Source organism: Heterocephalus glaber, unplaced genomic scaffold (genome assembly GCF_053883595.1).
Source record: "Heterocephalus glaber isolate CG9 unplaced genomic scaffold, H.glaber_assembly_v1.0 deba00001579, whole genome shotgun sequence".
Classification (NCBI taxonomy): Eukaryota; Metazoa; Chordata; class Mammalia; order Rodentia; family Bathyergidae; genus Heterocephalus; species Heterocephalus glaber.
This window is the reverse complement of record NW_028258360.1, coordinates 8,179,131-8,197,992: the sequence shown is the minus strand read 5'-3', so window position 1 is coordinate 8,197,992 and position 18,862 is coordinate 8,179,131. Positions and strand designations below refer to the sequence as shown.

Sequence of the window (18,862 nt, the reverse complement as noted above, 5' to 3'; positions counted from 1 at the left end):
GACCTCATTAAACACCAGTTCTAAGGGCCACTACGCGGCTTCCTGCTTGCCACTGGCTGATCTTGTCGATTCCACATCCATCTCTGCTCTTTCCTGACTCTACTCCGCTCAGCTTAGATTCCTCATGTGACGTGACCTGTAAAATGATTGCTCCTTTTCTTTTCTGAAGTGACTTAACTCCCTACATTACTATTTCACTGATTCTGGATCTGTATGTGTCTCCTTCAAGATTTACTGGTCTAGGTCTAGGTCTGAATCCTTACCTTAGTCGTAACTAAGTAAACATATACATACCTTAAATATAGTAATGGTCTCCATTTCTTCTTAAAGAGGAAAGTTTGGACCAACTTTACAGTTGATGAGTATGAATTTCTTAGCACTGTGCTAAGTGCTAGATAAGACAGAAAAGAATCAGGATAGTGCTGTCAGAGTTTGGCTTGTTGGAGGAGCAAGACACACAAAAGGAAAACAAGAGTATGTAATAAGGAACTAAACTGAATATAACAAGTATCAAGTGCAAAAATGGGTATTCAGCAAGGAGAGAAAAGTGTTGCTTGGAGCTACCATGAATGTGTCTGAGACTCAGAACCCTTGAGAGGTGGAAAAGCAGCCGCTCTCCAGCTAAAGCATCAGGCATGAGATGATGCGCCGGAGAGCTAGGTGTCCATAACACTTCCCTGATGTCCCTAGATGCTGCGCTTCTCCCTTGCTCACCCCTCCTAGTCCAACCTGTTCTGTTTGGAAGCACGCAGTCACTGCATAAGGAGCCTTGAACTCAGCCATGCGTCAAAGCCCCTCTGGAGAGAAGTCACTCTTTTATCTCCTGGGATGTATCTACTGTAGATCTACTGAGATTTTCCCTAACTGGGAAAGAAAGGCGAGTTTCAAAAGTACCAGCAATAACTTGAAGATCTAGGATTTTTTGAGCCATGGTTATTTATAAAGCCAAGGAAAGAGTACAAGGCTTGTGAGGTTAACATCTAGCTTTTCCTGCAGGAAAACTTAACTGCTTTGAAGGAAATGTCATTTACTGCATTCATGGAAGTTCTTCAGAGCAATTCCTCGGGAATGATCTCAGAGTCCACTTTCAATTCCATTTCAGCATTTCAATTCTACAGCAACATGAAGAAAAATTTCCAAATTGTTTTGCTGAGTGAATGAGCAAGTGGATCGTTAACATTAAGAATCAGAAGTCTAGGTGAAAATCTGGCTTCCCCTCAGGGGGACCCCGAGGGCTTTACTGGGCCTGAGCCTGGGTCTGATATAATGAGGCCACAGGTTAACCCAAGGTTTGCATCGAGGACTCAGTGACATCAACACCTTCCACACCCAGGCCCTGGATTTGTAGGGTTTCACAAAGCCTCTCCTCCAGCCCTTCCTCCCAGTTGAGACCAAAGTTATATTCTCTAACTAGATCTACCTTATTTTTCAGGAAGCAGCAACATGTAAAGGAAGAGATGGACAGTGAAATGGGAATGTGTAGAGAAAATCTATTCTACCTCGGGCTCAGTTGTTGTGCTGCAGACCAGACCCAAGGTCTGCAGTATGACCTGCTCCTTCCCACTTCCAGGGACCATTTCCTGTTGGCCAAGGGTTAGATTCGGCCCTTAAAGGCTAAGTCAGTAGCACTAACATTAACCAATACTGAAATCATACAGAGGGGGAAAAAACAGAATTTTTTTGAAAAAGCACTTTACCAAATCTGAAGGCAACAGGACTATGACAGTTAAATCTATTTGAGCCTAGATTCAAATAAAGAAATACTTTGGGATGCAATCATTGGCCGTTTTAGATAAATAAAATATTTTTGATAATAGCTTATATTAAATGAATGAAGGATTTTTTTGGTGAAGGAAATACAAACCTAAATTCTACTTTTTATCCACACCATTAGTAGAATCAAATTCACTTCAGTGCAAACTCGGGAATTTTAACAATTAGAAGAAACTTTAATGTCCTATGATAGATTTCACAATAACAGAAAAATTTTTAAAAGATTGAATACAAACTGTTTTGACATTAATCAAACTTTTAATGTATCAATTTATTGCATATGTCACTACAGAAAATACAAAGTATATTTTAAAAGAAATTTATAGTAAAAAAAAATGTAAATGTTTGCTTGCCATGGACAGCATACAATGTATGATGACATTCAAATCTGAGTTATAAAACTGTATTACGATTTCAAATAAAATATGACAAATAACAAGTGATTTACATTATTAGGTTTGATCAATTTACTTTATCCTGAATGTACTTGGGTATGTTGAAAACTTGAATTTTCAGTATATGCTGTACTGACAGAAATTATACTATAAATTATGTTCAACACACACCCGTTAAATATGTATATACGGCACTTTTTGTAAAAAAGTGGCGCTTATACAGTCCTATTTTTAAACTACATTTTTAAGATACAAAATATAAATGGAGGTATATTTGTGCCACTTGGCAAAAATGTATCCACTAGAATTACGACAACTATTTATTTCATCATACAAATGAATATATTATTATTTCTGACTAGCTAAGGTGATGTGTGCATATGGCAGGAAGAATAAACAGAAGTACTTTCCATTTTCTACTCTATCAGTTTTAAAAATAGATGTCTGTGCTCTGTCATTTCCAACTTTACCTGAGTAATATGAAAATACACAAATTTAAGTGAATAATCCAAAAGGGTTACTTGTAACTAATTTTTCCTTTCACAGTTGTTATTCCACAATTATCAAACACAATAGGAAAAAGGAGAGGAAGATGAACGGAGGATTTCAGTGTCTGAAGCATGACCAAAAGGAAAAAGTGACTCCTGCAGCATCCTTCTCACAGATCATGTATTCACTCCCACCCTGAGGAGGGAAAGGAGTCACAGACACAAACCACCATGCTGCTTAGGCTTGCAAGATCATTTACATGAAATCCAACAAATACGGCCTTCATTCTTCATTCCACCAAACCGACACGCACCCAAGCCGAATCTTAACAGAGGAGTGAATAAACATCAGATGGTAGGAATTCTCAGAAATAAGCACTGCACTCTACCTACTCCAGTGACACACTGCCACAGCTGAGTTGTGTAATTACAGCTCATCACAAATTTAAGCTTCTCCGTGACAAAATTCGGAACAGTACTTAGTGAAACGATCGTGTTACCTAACTGCAAAGCCATAAGGTAGATGCAATGGCAGATCCTCAGTCACTCCCCTTGTTAGAAAGGCTTTGCGTGCAAAGCTGTTCTGCAGTTATCTTTTCACCAATTTCACCGGTCACTCCTCCTAAGGCTGGCTACCTCACATTTCTCGTCTGGTTGTTTCTATGCTATTAGTATTGTTTTACTGGTTACGAATTATTTTCTCCCTTAGTTGGTAGCACTTTTAGCTCCTTTTAAAAAAATCAGTCTTCTCTGCCCCCCATAATTGTCTTCAAAATAATGGATTTTTTTCCTCAATGAGTTTATCTTGTCATATTTAAGATCTTAGTATTTCTAAATTGATAGTAGCTTAATAATTTACAATTCACTTAGGAACTTCTCTGGCTGTTGCTGTATAAATGGGCCACAGATCAGCAATCCAGACGGATACACTTCCCTTCCAACTAGAGACAGGCTGGCACACAGGTGTGACTCATACAGGAGTCATGCTGTACCAAGACCAAATGCCCCGACCGCAAAATCAGAGATGCTTTCAAACATTAAGCCATGGGCTTCAAGGCCCTGAAGCATGAACTTGCTTTCCACCTGCTCCTCTCAGGAAAGCCTCAAACACAGAAGGCAGCAGAGGCAGAGGCCCTGAAGAGGAGAATGAAGGTGGAGAGTGAAAAACACAGTGCTCTACAACTTCTGAAGTTCTGGCTTAAAAGAAAAGGGGGAACAGGATCATAAGCCTCAAGCCTGGAGCGGGGGGGGGAGAGAAAAAAGCAGCATAAAGTAATGCTGACAAAGAGGAAGATTCTATACTTCATCAGCATGTTTACAACTGAAGTTGATAAATCCTTCCACAGTGCTGGGGACTAAATGATCTGTGAAAACGTAACAGTATTTTGTAAACTTTAAAAACTGATACAAGTATGTGTGCCAAGAAAGCTCATGTCTAAATATACATTTTGTTGTTAGGGTTTTTTAATACATTACTATTTACCAGTCATTCCACATAGCAATGTTGACAAGATAAAAAGTAGCCTTTAATTGTTGTGAATTTATACATACAAAATACACCTTCCATGATATGCATTACCAACTCTTTTTAAAAAGACTTTTTACAATTAATAATTTATAGAAAACCATTAATCTTTAGAAATTATTCTTGTTATAATTTATTTTTTTCTAAATACTAGCATAAAGTGAATGATAAAGATGCTATTTGGCAAAAGTATTTCTAGCCCTACCTCCACAGAAAAAGTTTTAAATTAAGGTCAAGATTACTGACTCCTTGTTTCTCTGCTCTAGCTGCCTGCAGAAACCCAACAAAGACAGCTAAAATATTAAGATATCACGTTAGCGCGGACATCATAATGCAGAGCTCAGTGACACCCAGGTTTTGAAGTCTGCTTGAAACAACCTGGCACAATTCTACCTTGTAGCTCATATTTTATTAAGGTAAATCCTTCAAGGTTTAAGGGACTTCTCTTTGTAAGATTTTTCTTACTTTTCTGTGTATCTAAATACTTCCCACCTATAGCCATTTAATTGTTAGATGTGGTCATAAGTTGTGCCAAAAAGCTCTAGACTTCCTTCATTCTCACATGTAAAAAATTCAAACACAAAAATATAAGACTTTCTAAAGCTGTCTTTTGATGTAGCTCTAGTTCATAGCAAATGGAACATTAAGCTAACCACATTCTTTTGTTTTGTAACTTTTATTTATCTTCAAAAAGTCCAATAAATGTTCTCTTGGCCTTTCATGGGTTAGGAATATCCTAGGTACTGGAATTTAAAAGTCAAATGTGAGAATTGCTGAAATGGTATGCACAGGCATGTAATAAGTCTCCCTAACTGAAGTCTTAAGCAAGTTTTTCACTATGACCCCTACTAGCGATTTAGCTGGAGACTTACAAAACTCACAGAAGCTAAAATTCTCTTTGCCATCAAAATTACAAATGTTAAAAATGTGCACAGAAAGCTGCAATAAATTCTAAGTTTCGGTTTCTATCTGCAATGATCCAGACTGCATCTCCTAAGAAACATGGTACATTTATATTGGAAAACAGGGTCCCCTTTATTTGTAAGAAAAAGCAGGATCTCAGCATTCACCAGAACAAATTTAATGGCAACCTGCGCACAGGCCTCATTTCATTTCCTGCCAAAACCAAAATAGTTTACATAAAAATAGATATAACCCAGGTACCCATATACATTGGGCTATGACCAGTGCTATTTACATTAAAAATGCTGCATTGCATAAGTCAAGAATAAAATACCATCATGCATTTCATTTTAACTTGTAAGGTGAAAAATACAGTTATAGAACTAAGTTTGCTTACCATGATTGTCCCAGTATTTACTAAAGGAATTACACCCAAAGGTTTCTTGTTTACACATCGCCTTCCACACCCAGCTATGCACCTAAGTGTAGCAGATTATACCACTTAAGCAACAAGAGACTTTTGAATAATCTCTATTACACTGACATATTAAACTAAAATTATGGATACACACCCACATTCAAAGTTTTGATGAAAATGTATGAAAGAACCCCAAGAATTATAGTTCTTCACATGTAAAAAGCGATCTGGATCACCATAAAGGGGCACCGTGGTGCTTTTTAAGTTTAATGTCACTTTCAGACAAGTAAAACATAACGCGCTTCTGGGAAGGAACATTCTTTACCCTTCTGCACAAATTAAAATACAACGCATCAGCCCAAGAGAGACACTATATAATCGTCACATTGGATGAAGTTTTCGGCACTTCCTCAGGAGAGTGACTCTTGACGACTTCCCTGATGAACTGCTCAAACGCAGTGAAGTAACCTTGGCACTGCCACGTGTCATTGTGAGTCCCGTCCGGAAAAATGGCCAGTCTCTTAGTCCGAGCTGGGGAGAGCTCATAGAGCTGCTTCATCATCACTGACGGGATTAACTGGTCAGAGAGCCCGGAGATGAAAAGCGAAGGCATTCTGCACTGAGAAATTTTTCTGTAGGACAAAAATTTGTTTTTGTAGCACCACAAAGGGAGGTAACGCATTGGGATGAAGGAAAATAAAGTGCTGGCCATATGCGGTATGCTTAAAAACGTGTTCTCCACCACAATGGCTGAAACCCTATGTGAATTTTCAGAAGCCAAATGAATAGCCACCGCCCCCCCCAAGGAACGGCCAAAAAGAAAAACTTTCGTTTTATCAATGTCGGGTCTGGTCATCACATAGTCAAGCACAGCTTCCGAATCTAAGCAGAGTCCTTCTTCACTGGCTTCCCCTTCGCTTTTTCCGTATCCTCGATAATCAACCAGCAGAAGATGCACTTTGAGGTTAACCAACATGAGCAATGCGTTTGGTAACCTGTGCCCTATGTTACCTGCATTCCCGTGAAAATAAATTATAGTTGGGGAGTAGGGCGAACTGTCTCCAGTGTATCTTATCAAAATAAGATTCAGTCGTACTCCATCTTTGGTTCTGATGAAAATGTTTTCATGTGGAATGCCTGTGGGCATGGGGACATAAAGGCGTGAAGAGGATGGCTGTTCTGGGAAATAAAGCAACACATCCTGGAATTTATAGAGAATACCTGCTATTGACACGAATATTAACGAAAGTAAGATAATGCCTCCGTACAGATGAAAAGTCACTATTAACGGTAAGAGAGAAATGCGGCAGAGAGCCCAAGACCAGGAAGCCAAGGCTATCAGCCATCTTTCGATGAAGTTCCACAGCATCCAGGACTTTTCCATGATCGCTCTCCGAAAGTCCCCTAGAGAAAGACAGAAAGACCGACAGCACGCGTTAGTGTGTGTAAAGTGAGGTACACGATGTAACAAACGCAGCATTCCTGGAGCCTACACCACTCTCCCTTGACAATGTTGCTTAATGTCCTCACCCTTCTGCTCACACTGATCAGTCTCCTGTATCATTCCAAAGCCACGTTTATGAAACATAAAGATACTCTAAATTCATTCATTTTTCTAAAAGTGTTTATTTTCTGCCAGGTACTTGCATTCGGGCATTCCCACTGATCTGACAGAAAAATAAGCTGGCGCCATTCCCAATTTTACTACGCAGAGATAGAGACTCAAGAGCCAACAAAGATTTGGCATTATCCCAAGGAGAAGAGTTAGGAGGCAAAGAAATGCAATTCCAAGCTCACAGTACACCTGATGCTGAGCCATGGAAAGGCAGCTAATGAATTCTATTCTAGCAAGACCAATTCATTAGAATGTATTGTTAATTTCAATTTCCACATTATAGAAAAATATATGACTAAACAAACTAGGGCACAAAATAATAATACTTCCCTGGTAGCTGAAGTTTTCACAAGCTTGAATAATTTTAGATTCCAAAATTACACTATCTTTAAGGAAAAAAGTTTAATAAGCTAATTTGTTTTTCACATCCAACTTAAAGTACATTTCAGATCGCCGGCCTCCTGAGCTATTCAGCATCTTTCACATAATCCCTGCTGAAGTTTTACCCCACTGGGTCGGCAGAGCCCTGCCACGTGATGACAGGCGGTGCCTGGGGCTAAGTGTGATGCAGGCTGCTGGGATGTGATGACAGACAATGCTTAGGGCTGAGTGTGACAGATCACTGTGACGTGACCATGAGAGATGCCTGGGGACAAGTGTGAAACAAATGCACAGAAATTCTGAGAACAGAGAATGCAGAGCCTTGACTGAGATACATGAAGCAAAAATGAACTATTCAGACATTTAAAAAAGATTACAATATATAAATGACATAAAGAAAAAAGTTATCATAGATATCACCAAGTTTATCACAAAGTTTATGCCTGTTGTCCTAAAACGTCACCCCGAAATAGCCTGCAAGTTTCCCGATGCACTATTCATCCACATGTGCTTATTTACAAGACCCTTAACACTAAGTCCCCTTTACACACTAACGAAACTACCTGAGGAAACTACTTTAACTGCAACAGATAATCGTTAATGACTGATTTAAAAAATTTTATTATATACTGTAAGCAGATAAATACGGTATTTTAGTAGATACAAAAGGACTAAAACAAAGTAGGTTGGTTATTGGTTATTAAAGGAATGAGTCAGATGATTTAATAAATTTGGCTTTTTGCTATTATTTCACAAAACCTAGACTTTCATATGTGAATTCCTATTTAAATGAAACTTCTGAGGACGCCCAGAGATCAACATTGCCACCCAGCGGCAGCAGTAGTTACTGCAGGGGCACTATCTACACTCTATCGACAAAGGCAAGCAGAGATTCAAGCAAAAACCCAGGCCTGAAAAGAAAATTAAACCTGGTGAAAATTAGACTGAAGGCATTACATTTCAGGAGCCAAATAATAACCCTGCTGTGCTGAATTATTTGTTTTATAATCTGCCATCCTTACCTGTCAAAGCATAGTGCTTGTGTGCCTGCCCTCTAGCAGAGCAGTCTCAAGGTTATCTGGTCACCTAGATGGCCCATCTAGTGTTTCTTTTGTTGGTGTTGTTTAAAGTGTAAATATATCTGAATGATTTTGGTTTGTGCCTAGAAGCTGTGTTAGGAAAATGCGAGAAATAGCAAGAACATCACATACCAAAATAAAATAATCAATTTTGGTGCAATGATTGGGATTAAAAGGTTTGGGGTCATTCATTCGTGTGTGTGTGTGTATATGTGTGTGTGTGTGTGTGTGTGTGTGTATGTGTGTGTGGTGTGTGCACATGTTCACAGGCACACACGCAATGTCAGCACTGCAACATCTGGTAAGATAATACTGTAAGACATTTCTGTATTGAAAATGTCAAGATCATATTTTTCTTATAGCTAAGCCAGTCACTGACAGAAGTATCAAAGATGAGTAACTCAAACATCATTTATTTGGTGACACAGCAGGAAAAGCACAGTAACATCACAGCATCCTGAGTCTTTGCTGACTCAGTCTTTATCACCACTTCCTGTCTGAATCAATGTTCTTTCAACAGAGTAAGAAGTGTTCCTTTACCTGGATAATGACAGACAAGGTAACTTGGTTTTCAAGGCAAAGTGCTTATTTAAAAAACTAATGCAACTACAAATATAAAGCTAAAAAAAACAGATAAAAACATATTTTGAAATTCAAAATTTATATTTACATCTGTAATTATTAAATCTATATAGTTAAAATTTTCAGCTACTAAATTTTGAAAATTATTTTTCTTTTAGCAGCCTATGTCATTTCCAATTTCATTCTACAACACTGAATTTAGATTTGTAAGGCCAGAGGTGGATTTCTCTCTTCACTCCAGGATCCCTAATGGCTATAGGTGCTCAGGACTAAAATGCTTCAGACACAAAAAACCCAGTGACAGAGCTGAATTACTGCTGTCTGAGGAAACACACAGCAGTGGGCATATATGTTTTGGATGTCACGCCAGAAAAGCTCGCGTGTTTGTGTGCAAAATTTGTGTGAAAAATAAAATTAGAGTTTTCCAGGAAACACCCCCAAATGGCCACGTTAAAGGACTGTGTGATAAACACACTCTCACGACGAGGTGCTCTCCATGAAGCAGGAAGGACAACAGGCGCTCCAGTTTAGGATCCAGTTAGTGAACGTGGCCAGGTGCATGCCGGGGCCCTCCTCCTAGGGTGCTCTCACGCGCTGGTGGGTCACAAGACCTCCACTCACAGAGGCCTTATTTTCATTGACCGTGTGTCAATCCGTTCCCTTTTCACTGCATCCTACCTCCGCTTCAAGGATGCTCTGAGAACTGATACACGCAGACTTAGGGTGCACAGGATCTTTTAATGCACTAACCGCAAAGCACCAGTCCTGAGCCATCTGTTGAGGTGCATTAACAACTGTGTACACATCCAGATGTTCAAAGAAAATAATCGCCGGCTCTAAAATTCGACTGCAGAGCTCCTACAGCCAGCACGTCCGTCGTGAGTTTTCTGTGTACTGCAGTTTGCAACAAACTAGGCTAGAGGGTTACAAAACCTGCCCTTTTCCCTACTAGGAATGACCCTGGCTAACCTTCCAGCAGTTTCCCTGGAAACCCCAGCTGTGCTTCTAAGCAGCACAGTTTTTAGAGAAAAGGAAGACACCCATTGGCGAGCCACATCTGGATCACAGGGACAGTGAGGGCCGGGGAAGCTCACACCGGGTTTTGCTGAATGGGAGGTGACTCGTAATCAGTGTGTCCGTTGCTGAGTGCCAGACGCGGTGCCCCTGTGCCGTGACCAAATGTCCTGTTGTGTTGAGAAGCAGAGTGGATACGGGGGCTCCAACCCACCCCGTTGTGTGCCATCTTTGCACTAGACCTGCACAAAACAGGCTTGCAGCTGACAGGCCGGGTTCCCACCCCTCTTTCCGTGGAGCAGAGGGCGCTCGGCAGGGCACTGGGCTCTGTGAGTGTGGCGTCCAGGTGCAGTGACGCAGGAGGAGGAAGGCAGGCTGCCGTCCCTTAAAGTGTGTCCGACGTGGTAAAACAGTATGCAGTGTCACAGGAGAGGAGGGGCATCAGGCTCTTCTGCATGCCGATACACATTTGCTACTAACATCTCAGCATCATAAACAAGAGAAAATCCAAGTTTAAAATACTGTACACAATTCTATCAAAGCTCTTTGACTGTTCCATGAAGAACAGACCTATAGTCAACTAAGAACCTGTCCCCTTTCATTTTCCTTCCACATCGTTACTGAATATGTAATTTTAACTTGCCTATATTTTAAATGAATTCTGATTTATCTGTATGTCTCAAATTTGCCTGTGCCATGATACCAGACCCAATCTTTCATGTCAAATCTATTTTATTTTGTTGGGTTTTCTGAGACAGTTATGTAGTTCAGGCTGACCCTGAACTCACTATGGAGCCTAGTCTGGCCTCAGACTTGCAGCAATCCTCCTGCCTCAGCCTCCCGGGTGCTGGGATTGTGGGTATACACCACCACCCCTGGCTTTTGTGTGTCTAATCTAAAACTCATCCATCTGTGGCTTGTCTCCTCCGTAGCATCTTAACCACTTCCCGAAGCTGGGATGAGTGAGCGCTAGTGAAGAGCACATCTCAGCTGCTATTGCAGCACATGGAGCCTCCTCCTCAGCACTGACACAGACGTAAACCAACTCCTGTCTCTCTCCTGCCTCCCTCCCTGGCCAGGCACTGCCCAAGGTCACGTCCCCAGCCTTCTGGGTTACTCTGTTTCGGCTGGATCAGACTCGCTCCCCATGGGCCTCTGTCCTAAAGGCTTGGTCTCCTCTCCAGTCAGAGGAAGCTGGGTCCCTGCAGGACACTGGGGGCCGTGGCCGGGACACCTCCTCACTCTGCTTCCAGCCCCAGGAAGGAGCAGTGCCCTCTGCCAGGCCCTCAGTGTCATCGCGCACTGTCTCGCCACAGCCCCACCCCCGGCTGCAGGCCAAGAGAGTGCAGGAAGCCTCTCAGCGGTGAGCCACGCAGGCCTGCTCCCCAGGGCCTTCACTGTGCTCCAGTGCCAGGTTCACTTTCTCCAGGCCCCACCCGTGGCCGCTGCCCAAACTGCTTGGGTCTTCGCTTCCTCTGCACCCCGTCTTGAGGGCCTGAGGGTTCCTGGCATCTCAAACTCATCTCCTTGTCCCCGGACATCTTGTATGCCCTGTGCTGATTAGGAACAAAAAGCATGATGCGTAAGCACCTACAGTTTTAAAAAGCATGGGTTTGATTTTGAGGCTCAATATATAATATGTGGAGTAAAATGTAACCTATTGGAAAGAATCAAGGTGTGTTTATACCCGCCTGGACCTACGCCCTTGCCCTTAGATGAACGTAAACTTCACGTTTTGCTAACTAACATGTGCTAATCATTTTTTTAAAAAATGCAAAAGAGGCCGGGGATTTAGCTCAGTGGTTTCGCCACCTGCCGTGCAAGCACAAGGACGGGAGTTCATCCCCAGTACAAAAAAAAAAAATAAATAAATAAATAAAATAAATGTAAAAGAACTAATCTATTGAAAGCATGACTAGTCTTTATAAAATAGATTAGATACAATGATTGTTCTCCTTTTAAAAGAATGGTTCTGAACTATCCACGTCAGACTTCAGCAACACCCTGATACAGTGTGGAGAACTCTGATCCCGATGCCCTTGACATGCAAGGTGGGACAGTCACCTCCAGTGTTCTGTATGCTTCCGCCTTTAAGCTCATCACGGGCGTGCGATAACCAATATAAAACTGCACAAGAGAATGATCTGAAACTGTAAGCATGGTGACCAGCAGTGCTGGCTGAATAAGTCACCAAGCAAGCCGAGCCAGGCACTGCCCCTGTCCACAAAGCATCTCAGGTGTAAAAAAATAGCACTCAATACTGCAGTTACGCCTCCCCTTCAGGCCTAGCCCTCAGAGTCCTCCTGCAGGCCCTAGGGGAGCCATCAGCCCAGCCTGTAGCACTGCAGGGCCTCAGCGTCAGCTTGCTGGCCTCTTCCAAGCTGGCGGTCATCTCATTCCAGCACATCCTACTCTCCTACTTCAAGGCTAAGACGATGCCACAAATCACAGTGCAGACACCAGCGATGTGAACCTTGTGCGCAGGAAGAGCGGGCTAACTAGAGATGACAGATAAGCGTACCACAGGCCTTGCCCTCCTGCGGCTCACAAGCTACTCCGCACTGGTGAGCCGGCCTGGAAAACACACGAGCGATACGGCCGCACTCAGCTAGAGGAGACTGCGCCAAAGAAAGAGCACAGCTGCCCTTAAGTACGGCACAGGGAAGCGAAACCTTAGCTATGTGTCCTCACAACGCCTTTAATCATCTAGCTGGACCTCATCAGGCTCAACCATTTACAGAAACCAAGTGAAAACTTAAGCAAACTTTCAAAAACCAGGACAAAGGGTAACTCCAGGGCTAAGAATCTCTTACTTTCTACCAACCAGTCACTTATTTTTAATTATTTAGCACAACTCTTCACAGGAACTGGAAGTATTTTGCATAATCAACATACATGCTTGACAAGGATGGTGCAGAAAAAATCAGAGCAATGAAACTTGACACACTTTAAGGCCCTCTTTTAGATTATCAAGTAGTACGGACTGCTGGGCCTTTCCAGAACGACACGCTCAGCTCTCTTATTTTGAGCCCTTTGGCCCTAAGCAAGTTGCTAACCTGCACAGGCTGGGCTCGGACTCACTGTTCCTGCCTCAGGCTCACAGAGCCCTGGGAGTACAGGTCTGAGGCTTGTGCTCAGCTTTTGCCAATGGTCCTCAAGAGGTGGCCGCAGCCTCCTGGAGGTCCTCTAGACCCTCTCCAGGGGTCCAGATCACCGTCGTACACACATTTCCCTTCTCACCTCCTGACCTGTGTACTAATGGTGCACAAGCAAGGATGGGTGAAGCGCAGGAATCAAGGCAGTAGCATTAACATGCAAGAGCACAGTACTCTTTAGCAGCACAAGCTCACAGGAGGGGGGAGAAAAGCCAGCTTCACTTAGGAACAGCGGGGAAGCAGCGGCAACAATGATTCCTTTACCTGTACTCAACCAACAAGTACCTATCTTTTGAACACATTACCTGACATAATGGGACCTGTGCTGTGCCTTAAGATACATTTGAATAGGAAGCAGAATTCGCTGCATTTTTTCAGTGACAGTATTTTAATTTTGAAAAAGACACTTGACAAACTACGGTCATTCAGACTTGAGTGTCACCAACATTCCTGGGAAGGGAATGAAGCTTCCAATCACTCCCCGGCAGCTGGGTCTTTTGATAGCACTCGGGTGGCAGTGGTGACATTAAGAAATCTGACTTTTCATAATGTATCAAATGTTTCACCCTGTGGAAGAATCCGCACAACTAAGTAGAGCAAATCTAACCGCTGATGAAGGGTGGTGTCACCATTGAGGCCTGTGAGCGAGGACACCGTGCCCGTCCCCAGAAGGCACCCAGGGTGTGAGTCAGTCTCAGGCACGGCACGGCTGGGGGCCGGTGCACGGCCTGAGGAAGGCCCTCTTCCGAGCATCAGTTTCGGGGAGAGCGGGCACAATAACCCTCCATACCCAAACACAGCCTGGCCCGAGCCTACTTTCCCTCAGGTTTCACTTAAAAGAGCCTGAGTGCAGAAACACGATAATCTGCCTGTTCTATTAAGCAGATATTAAACTTACTTATTTAAAAATGTTAAACAATGCCAGTCTTATTTTTGCAATTAGTTGCTTCACACAAAATGTTATGTATATTAATATACAATGGGCTTTATTACTATTATTTTATAAACTTATAGCTTTACTTTTTAATAAAACATCTAGATGATCTACATAAGAAATTCTGAGTAAGTTTTTAAAATGTAAAAGGGTCCTAAGACCAAAAAGTCTGAGAACCACTGTTTTACACAGTCTAACTCTGTAACTTTAACTGTCTTTCCCCAGAAACCTGTCCCTTCAAATTAAGAATGACATTCTACAATTTTTGAAGTCCTCTGTGCATATTATAAATACATTTAAGGTTCTTTACCCAGTAATAGTCTATCCACAATTTAAAAGTAAAGATGCAACTTACATCAAGAATTAAAACACAAACTGCAGGAGCTGTATGCACTTTATCACCGACCTAATAACTAGAAGACCAAACTAGGCGGATGTATTATTCCACCACAGAAAAAAGTCACATATTTTATAAATGTTGGCGCTTCCACACCATGAAATAATTATTCTAATGTTTTAACTGTAAAAGTACACTGTGCTGCACAGTATATATTCAACGATGTTTTACAAACCAAAAGATGTTTGAAAGATACAAATGGTTTACCTATGTATGAATTATATATGAAATCCCCCAAGACAATTTAACGAAGGACTACATAATTATAAGGACAAGTAAGAAGTCTTAATATAAGTACTATCATTTTTAAAGGTCCTTCAGTTTTTCTTCAGTGGATAATTTCAGAAATGTCGTAAAGTGAGTGCCACTCACCACTGAACAGTGTACACGACCTACGAGAGAGCGCAACACGCAGGCCCCGCGAAGAGGGGAAAGCAGGACCACAGGTCACATGGGACAACGGGGACCCGCATGCTCGGCGGGCACTCGGGATCTACACCTCCCAGTCGTGGCCCAAGCCACAGAGCTCAGATTCAGCCTCCTTACACCAATGCGCCTCCCTTTCTGCGAAGCACGGGCGAGTCAAGCAACTGCACCAGCCGCAGGGCTGCAGTGGAAACAGACTGCTGCTTCAGTGTGTCAGAGACACCACAGAATGAATTACTATTTCCCTGATGGTTACCCACACGCATCAATAATGAGAAAGTGTGCATTAATAGTCCCACGGGACAAATGAGCAGTAACTGCCTCTGGAGAGATGGGGGAAATGAATGGTTCAGCAGCGCATTCTAAATGGGCAGGAGCAGATCCCTCAAACTTATACTACTAGGCAGCAACTTAGAAACATTTCTGTACTTTCTGCCTTCTTGAAACATTAAAGACTTGGCAATATGGTCATTTTTGACAAAAACAAAGATGACAGATTATCACTATGGGAACCAATCACACCTGGGTATTATAAATATCTGGGAGAATATGGTAAGCAACAAGAAGAAAGCCCCCAAATCAAAAATGTAAATGCTGATTCTAGAATTCAGACTAGTGAAATTCAGTTGGTTTACAATTTATGACTGGGTAATGTTTTAAAAATGTAACCTATAATCTAGACAGGTGAAACTTGGAATTTATTTTCTTATACTAAACCAGCGTTACGGAGTTGTTGGAATCTCCGGAGAGCTCCTAAACACGTGTAGTTCACGACGTGAAAAGAATTCCACCATCCCAAGGGATTTCGGCAGAAGGTCCTGGTTTTACAGTTTCAGACCTGTGGAACAGTAACATAAAATGCAGTACTGTAGTATGAAGTCTCCCATTTAAAGAAAAAAAACTTAACTAGAAGAACTAAAGCCTTTTTTAAGATCTGCTCAGAAAAGGATGTTTGCGGACCTCAGAATTTCCTGAAGGGACCAAAGAAGAACTAGCAAGATTTTAGAACCTCCGAGAAATAATTAAATGAGTTCTAGATTAATGGAAACACAGAAACAGAAAGAATGCCCCCGAGAAGCACGAGAGGGCTGAGTTTTCTGTACTATACTAAGTCACACCCTCTGCCCAGGACGACGTGGCTCGGATACACTCCTAACTCGGAGGGCAACGAGTCCTCCGCGTGCCCGACGTGGACACGGGCCCAGAGCGACCTGCAGGCAGAGTGCAGAAGACAGTCTGCTTTCCTCATTTCAAATTAATGACCGGTGGCACAGCGGAAAGGAGCCTCTTTGGGGCGTGGTCTGTTAATGGCTAGGTAGCTTCGGCCAGCTCCTTTAGCCTCTCTAAATATGTATTTCTTCGTAGGTAAAAGGAGAAACACTGCATGGAAATACTGCCGCGATCAGACGTAATAGTGTGCTAATAAATGAAGCTACGGCTACGTGACAAAATGTATTTTATTGCCTACCAGAGTAAGGTAAAGTAAATACAATTAGGAGTCCTGCTAGACTTGGCCTAAATAATGGAAATGACTCACTGGAGGCTGCTGTTTTCACACGGAAATAATTAGAGCAATTCCTTATTTTTCTGTCAAAGTCAAGCTCTGGTGGTAGGCCCTGGAGAAAGTTTTTCTTGACCCCTACCACCAATCGTCCCCTCTTCTGTGGACTGTGCTAACTTACGTGGGGCACCTGCTGCAGATTGCAGTGTAATTAACCTGCCTATAGGGAGGGCCGAGTTCCCTGTAACAGCGACTTCCTCGCGTTCAACTCTGTATTTTCACCAAACAGAGGCGCCTGGGGCCTCTACTAATAACTACTGAGCAGTTGACGTCTTGAGTAGGATAATGATACCAGATGTGACAACCATGACTTCTACCCAGTGGGAAATAATTTAATATTTCAATCGAGGATATGTAATCAATGCATGCCGAAATAAGTCTGATGAAAACCAGACCTGTGAACGTAAAGCTCTCGGGCTGGCCCCTTCTATTCTGTTACTGTTAAAGACCATCGTGGAGGAGGGCTGCTGAACGCCGCTCATCCTCGGTTAGGACACCTCGGCGGACACCACTGGTAACGCATTTTGCTCGAAACGCAGACAAAAACGCTCAGCAGAAACGGACTTCGCCCGCGGAGCTCGCGGCTCTGCTTTCCCGAGAAGACGCGGCCGGCTGCTCCTCGGCGACTCCTCCGCGGCGTGGGCGGGGAGGCCGATGGCGAAGGATCCCGGGTTCGCTCGCGGGCAACGGCGAGCGAACGACCCGGAGCTCCAGCCCGGGAGCGCACACCGCTGCCGCCCGAGCCCGGAAGCCGCCCGCCGGCGCCCGCCCGGGCCCGACCCCGGCCCCGACCCCGGCCCCGGCCCCGACCCCGCCGCACTCACTCAGGGTCGCGGGCGGGCTGCGCAGTCGGCCGCGGCCACGAAACCGGGCGCCGCGCAGTAGCGTCGCCCCGCGCCACTCCCCTCGCTCCTCATCGTCCCCCGCCAGCCGAGGGGCCGCGGCGGCCGTCGCCACGGTCTGGCCGGAGCTCTTGCGGCGTGGCGCTCGGCGACCCCACTTCCGGCCCGCGCTCGGCGTCGCCGGCAAGCGCCCCCGCCACCTCCCACATAACCTGCTCCCCGCCTTCCTCCCGGAGCGGCCCCGGCCCGCCTCCGGGGCATGCGCAGAGACCGCCCCCGGAGTCGTGCGACGGTGGCCGAGACGGAAAAGAGACCTCGGCGCCGCAGGCCGGCGCCGCCCCGCGGAGCGAGACTCCTGGCTTCTCAAGCTCTTCCGGGAGCCTGCGTACCCTGCCCGTCAAACCCTAGACTTCCGGGGCAGGAGGGCCAGGGCCGACCCAGGGAGACCTCCTGGTCGCCCTTCAGGACGCACTTTTTACAGAAGAAATGGTTTCTCCCTGATTGGGTGTTAGGGTGTGAGCAGAATTCCAGAATTTAAAGCGCTGCCCTGTTTTTCTTTTTCACCTGTATCAGAGTGGACCGTCCGGGGCTCTTGCAGGCCCGAATCTGAAAGTTTCTGTAAAGGGAAAGAATGCAAAAGTTTGTGTTTTTTTCAATTTTTGCAAAAACACCAGTTCATAGGGACACATCAGAGGCTTTCCTGAGGCCTTGGAATCTAGAGTCTCAATAGCTTCACTGCCCACCACTTTCGTACCAGACTTTACCGTTTACAGATGGAAGTCCCCTTCCTACCTTGGTCGTTCCGTTTTAAGTTCCCTAGTTTATATATACGGTGGTAATTTCCTAAGTGTATATTGTCATTAAACACATGTATCTCGCTGCCAGATAGAGACGGGACACTCCATTTATATAAGTAATAACTACAGCAGCCCTAGAAGACACTTAAGAATTCTCTTTTAATTTAAAATAGCATGATAGCGACTGGGCTTTGAATTAAGAGGGAGTTTGTCTAGCTCGCGATTCTCCTACCAGTAATGGAAAGTCCAATATCTCACAATGCAGGAGCTGAGTAGGTGTTGAACAAGACACAAATGTACAGAGACACGCGTCCCGAAGCGTCTAACATTGCTCGAAAGTAACGTGATAAATAAGTCGAAGAGCAGGCTAGAGAAGATGTTATTTATTAAACAGAATCCTGTGGCTTTACAACATCACAGATAATTTCAGACAAATATTCGGCAGATGTTAGTGAATTACAATTGCAAAGAAAATGTGTTGTGCTGGAGGAGCCCTAGGACCGAGTTCCACGTCGATTAGCACTGTGAACTGATTCTCAGCTCTGCACAGTGCATGGCCCTGATGGCACTAGGCAGT

The 18,862-nt window shown here is 43.7% G+C and overlaps 1 protein-coding gene across 4 annotated transcripts; it reads right to left on the bottom strand.

Moving 5' to 3' along the window:
- Positions 1–2,025: 2,025 nt before the first annotated feature.
- Positions 2,026–17,735, bottom strand: Abhd13 (abhydrolase domain containing 13). Of its 4 annotated transcripts, none has more exons than XM_004858560.4 (3): positions 17,471–17,735; positions 15,803–15,923; positions 2,026–6,906 (listed from the first exon to the last, which is right to left on the bottom strand). In XM_004858560.4, exon 3 carries the CDS (start codon positions 6,884–6,886, stop codon positions 5,873–5,875), a length of 1,014 nt encoding a protein of 337 aa, XP_004858617.1. In that variant the 5' UTR covers positions 6,887–6,906; positions 15,803–15,923; positions 17,471–17,735; the 3' UTR covers positions 2,026–5,872. The 4 variants fall into 4 exon arrangements, with proteins under 4 accessions (XP_004858617.1, XP_004858618.1, XP_087049235.1 ...); XM_004858561.4 differs by having other exon boundaries at positions 15,812–15,923; XM_087193109.1 differs by lacking the exon at positions 17,471–17,735 and adding an exon at positions 17,042–17,303.
- Positions 17,736–18,862: the final 1,127 nt, after the last annotated feature.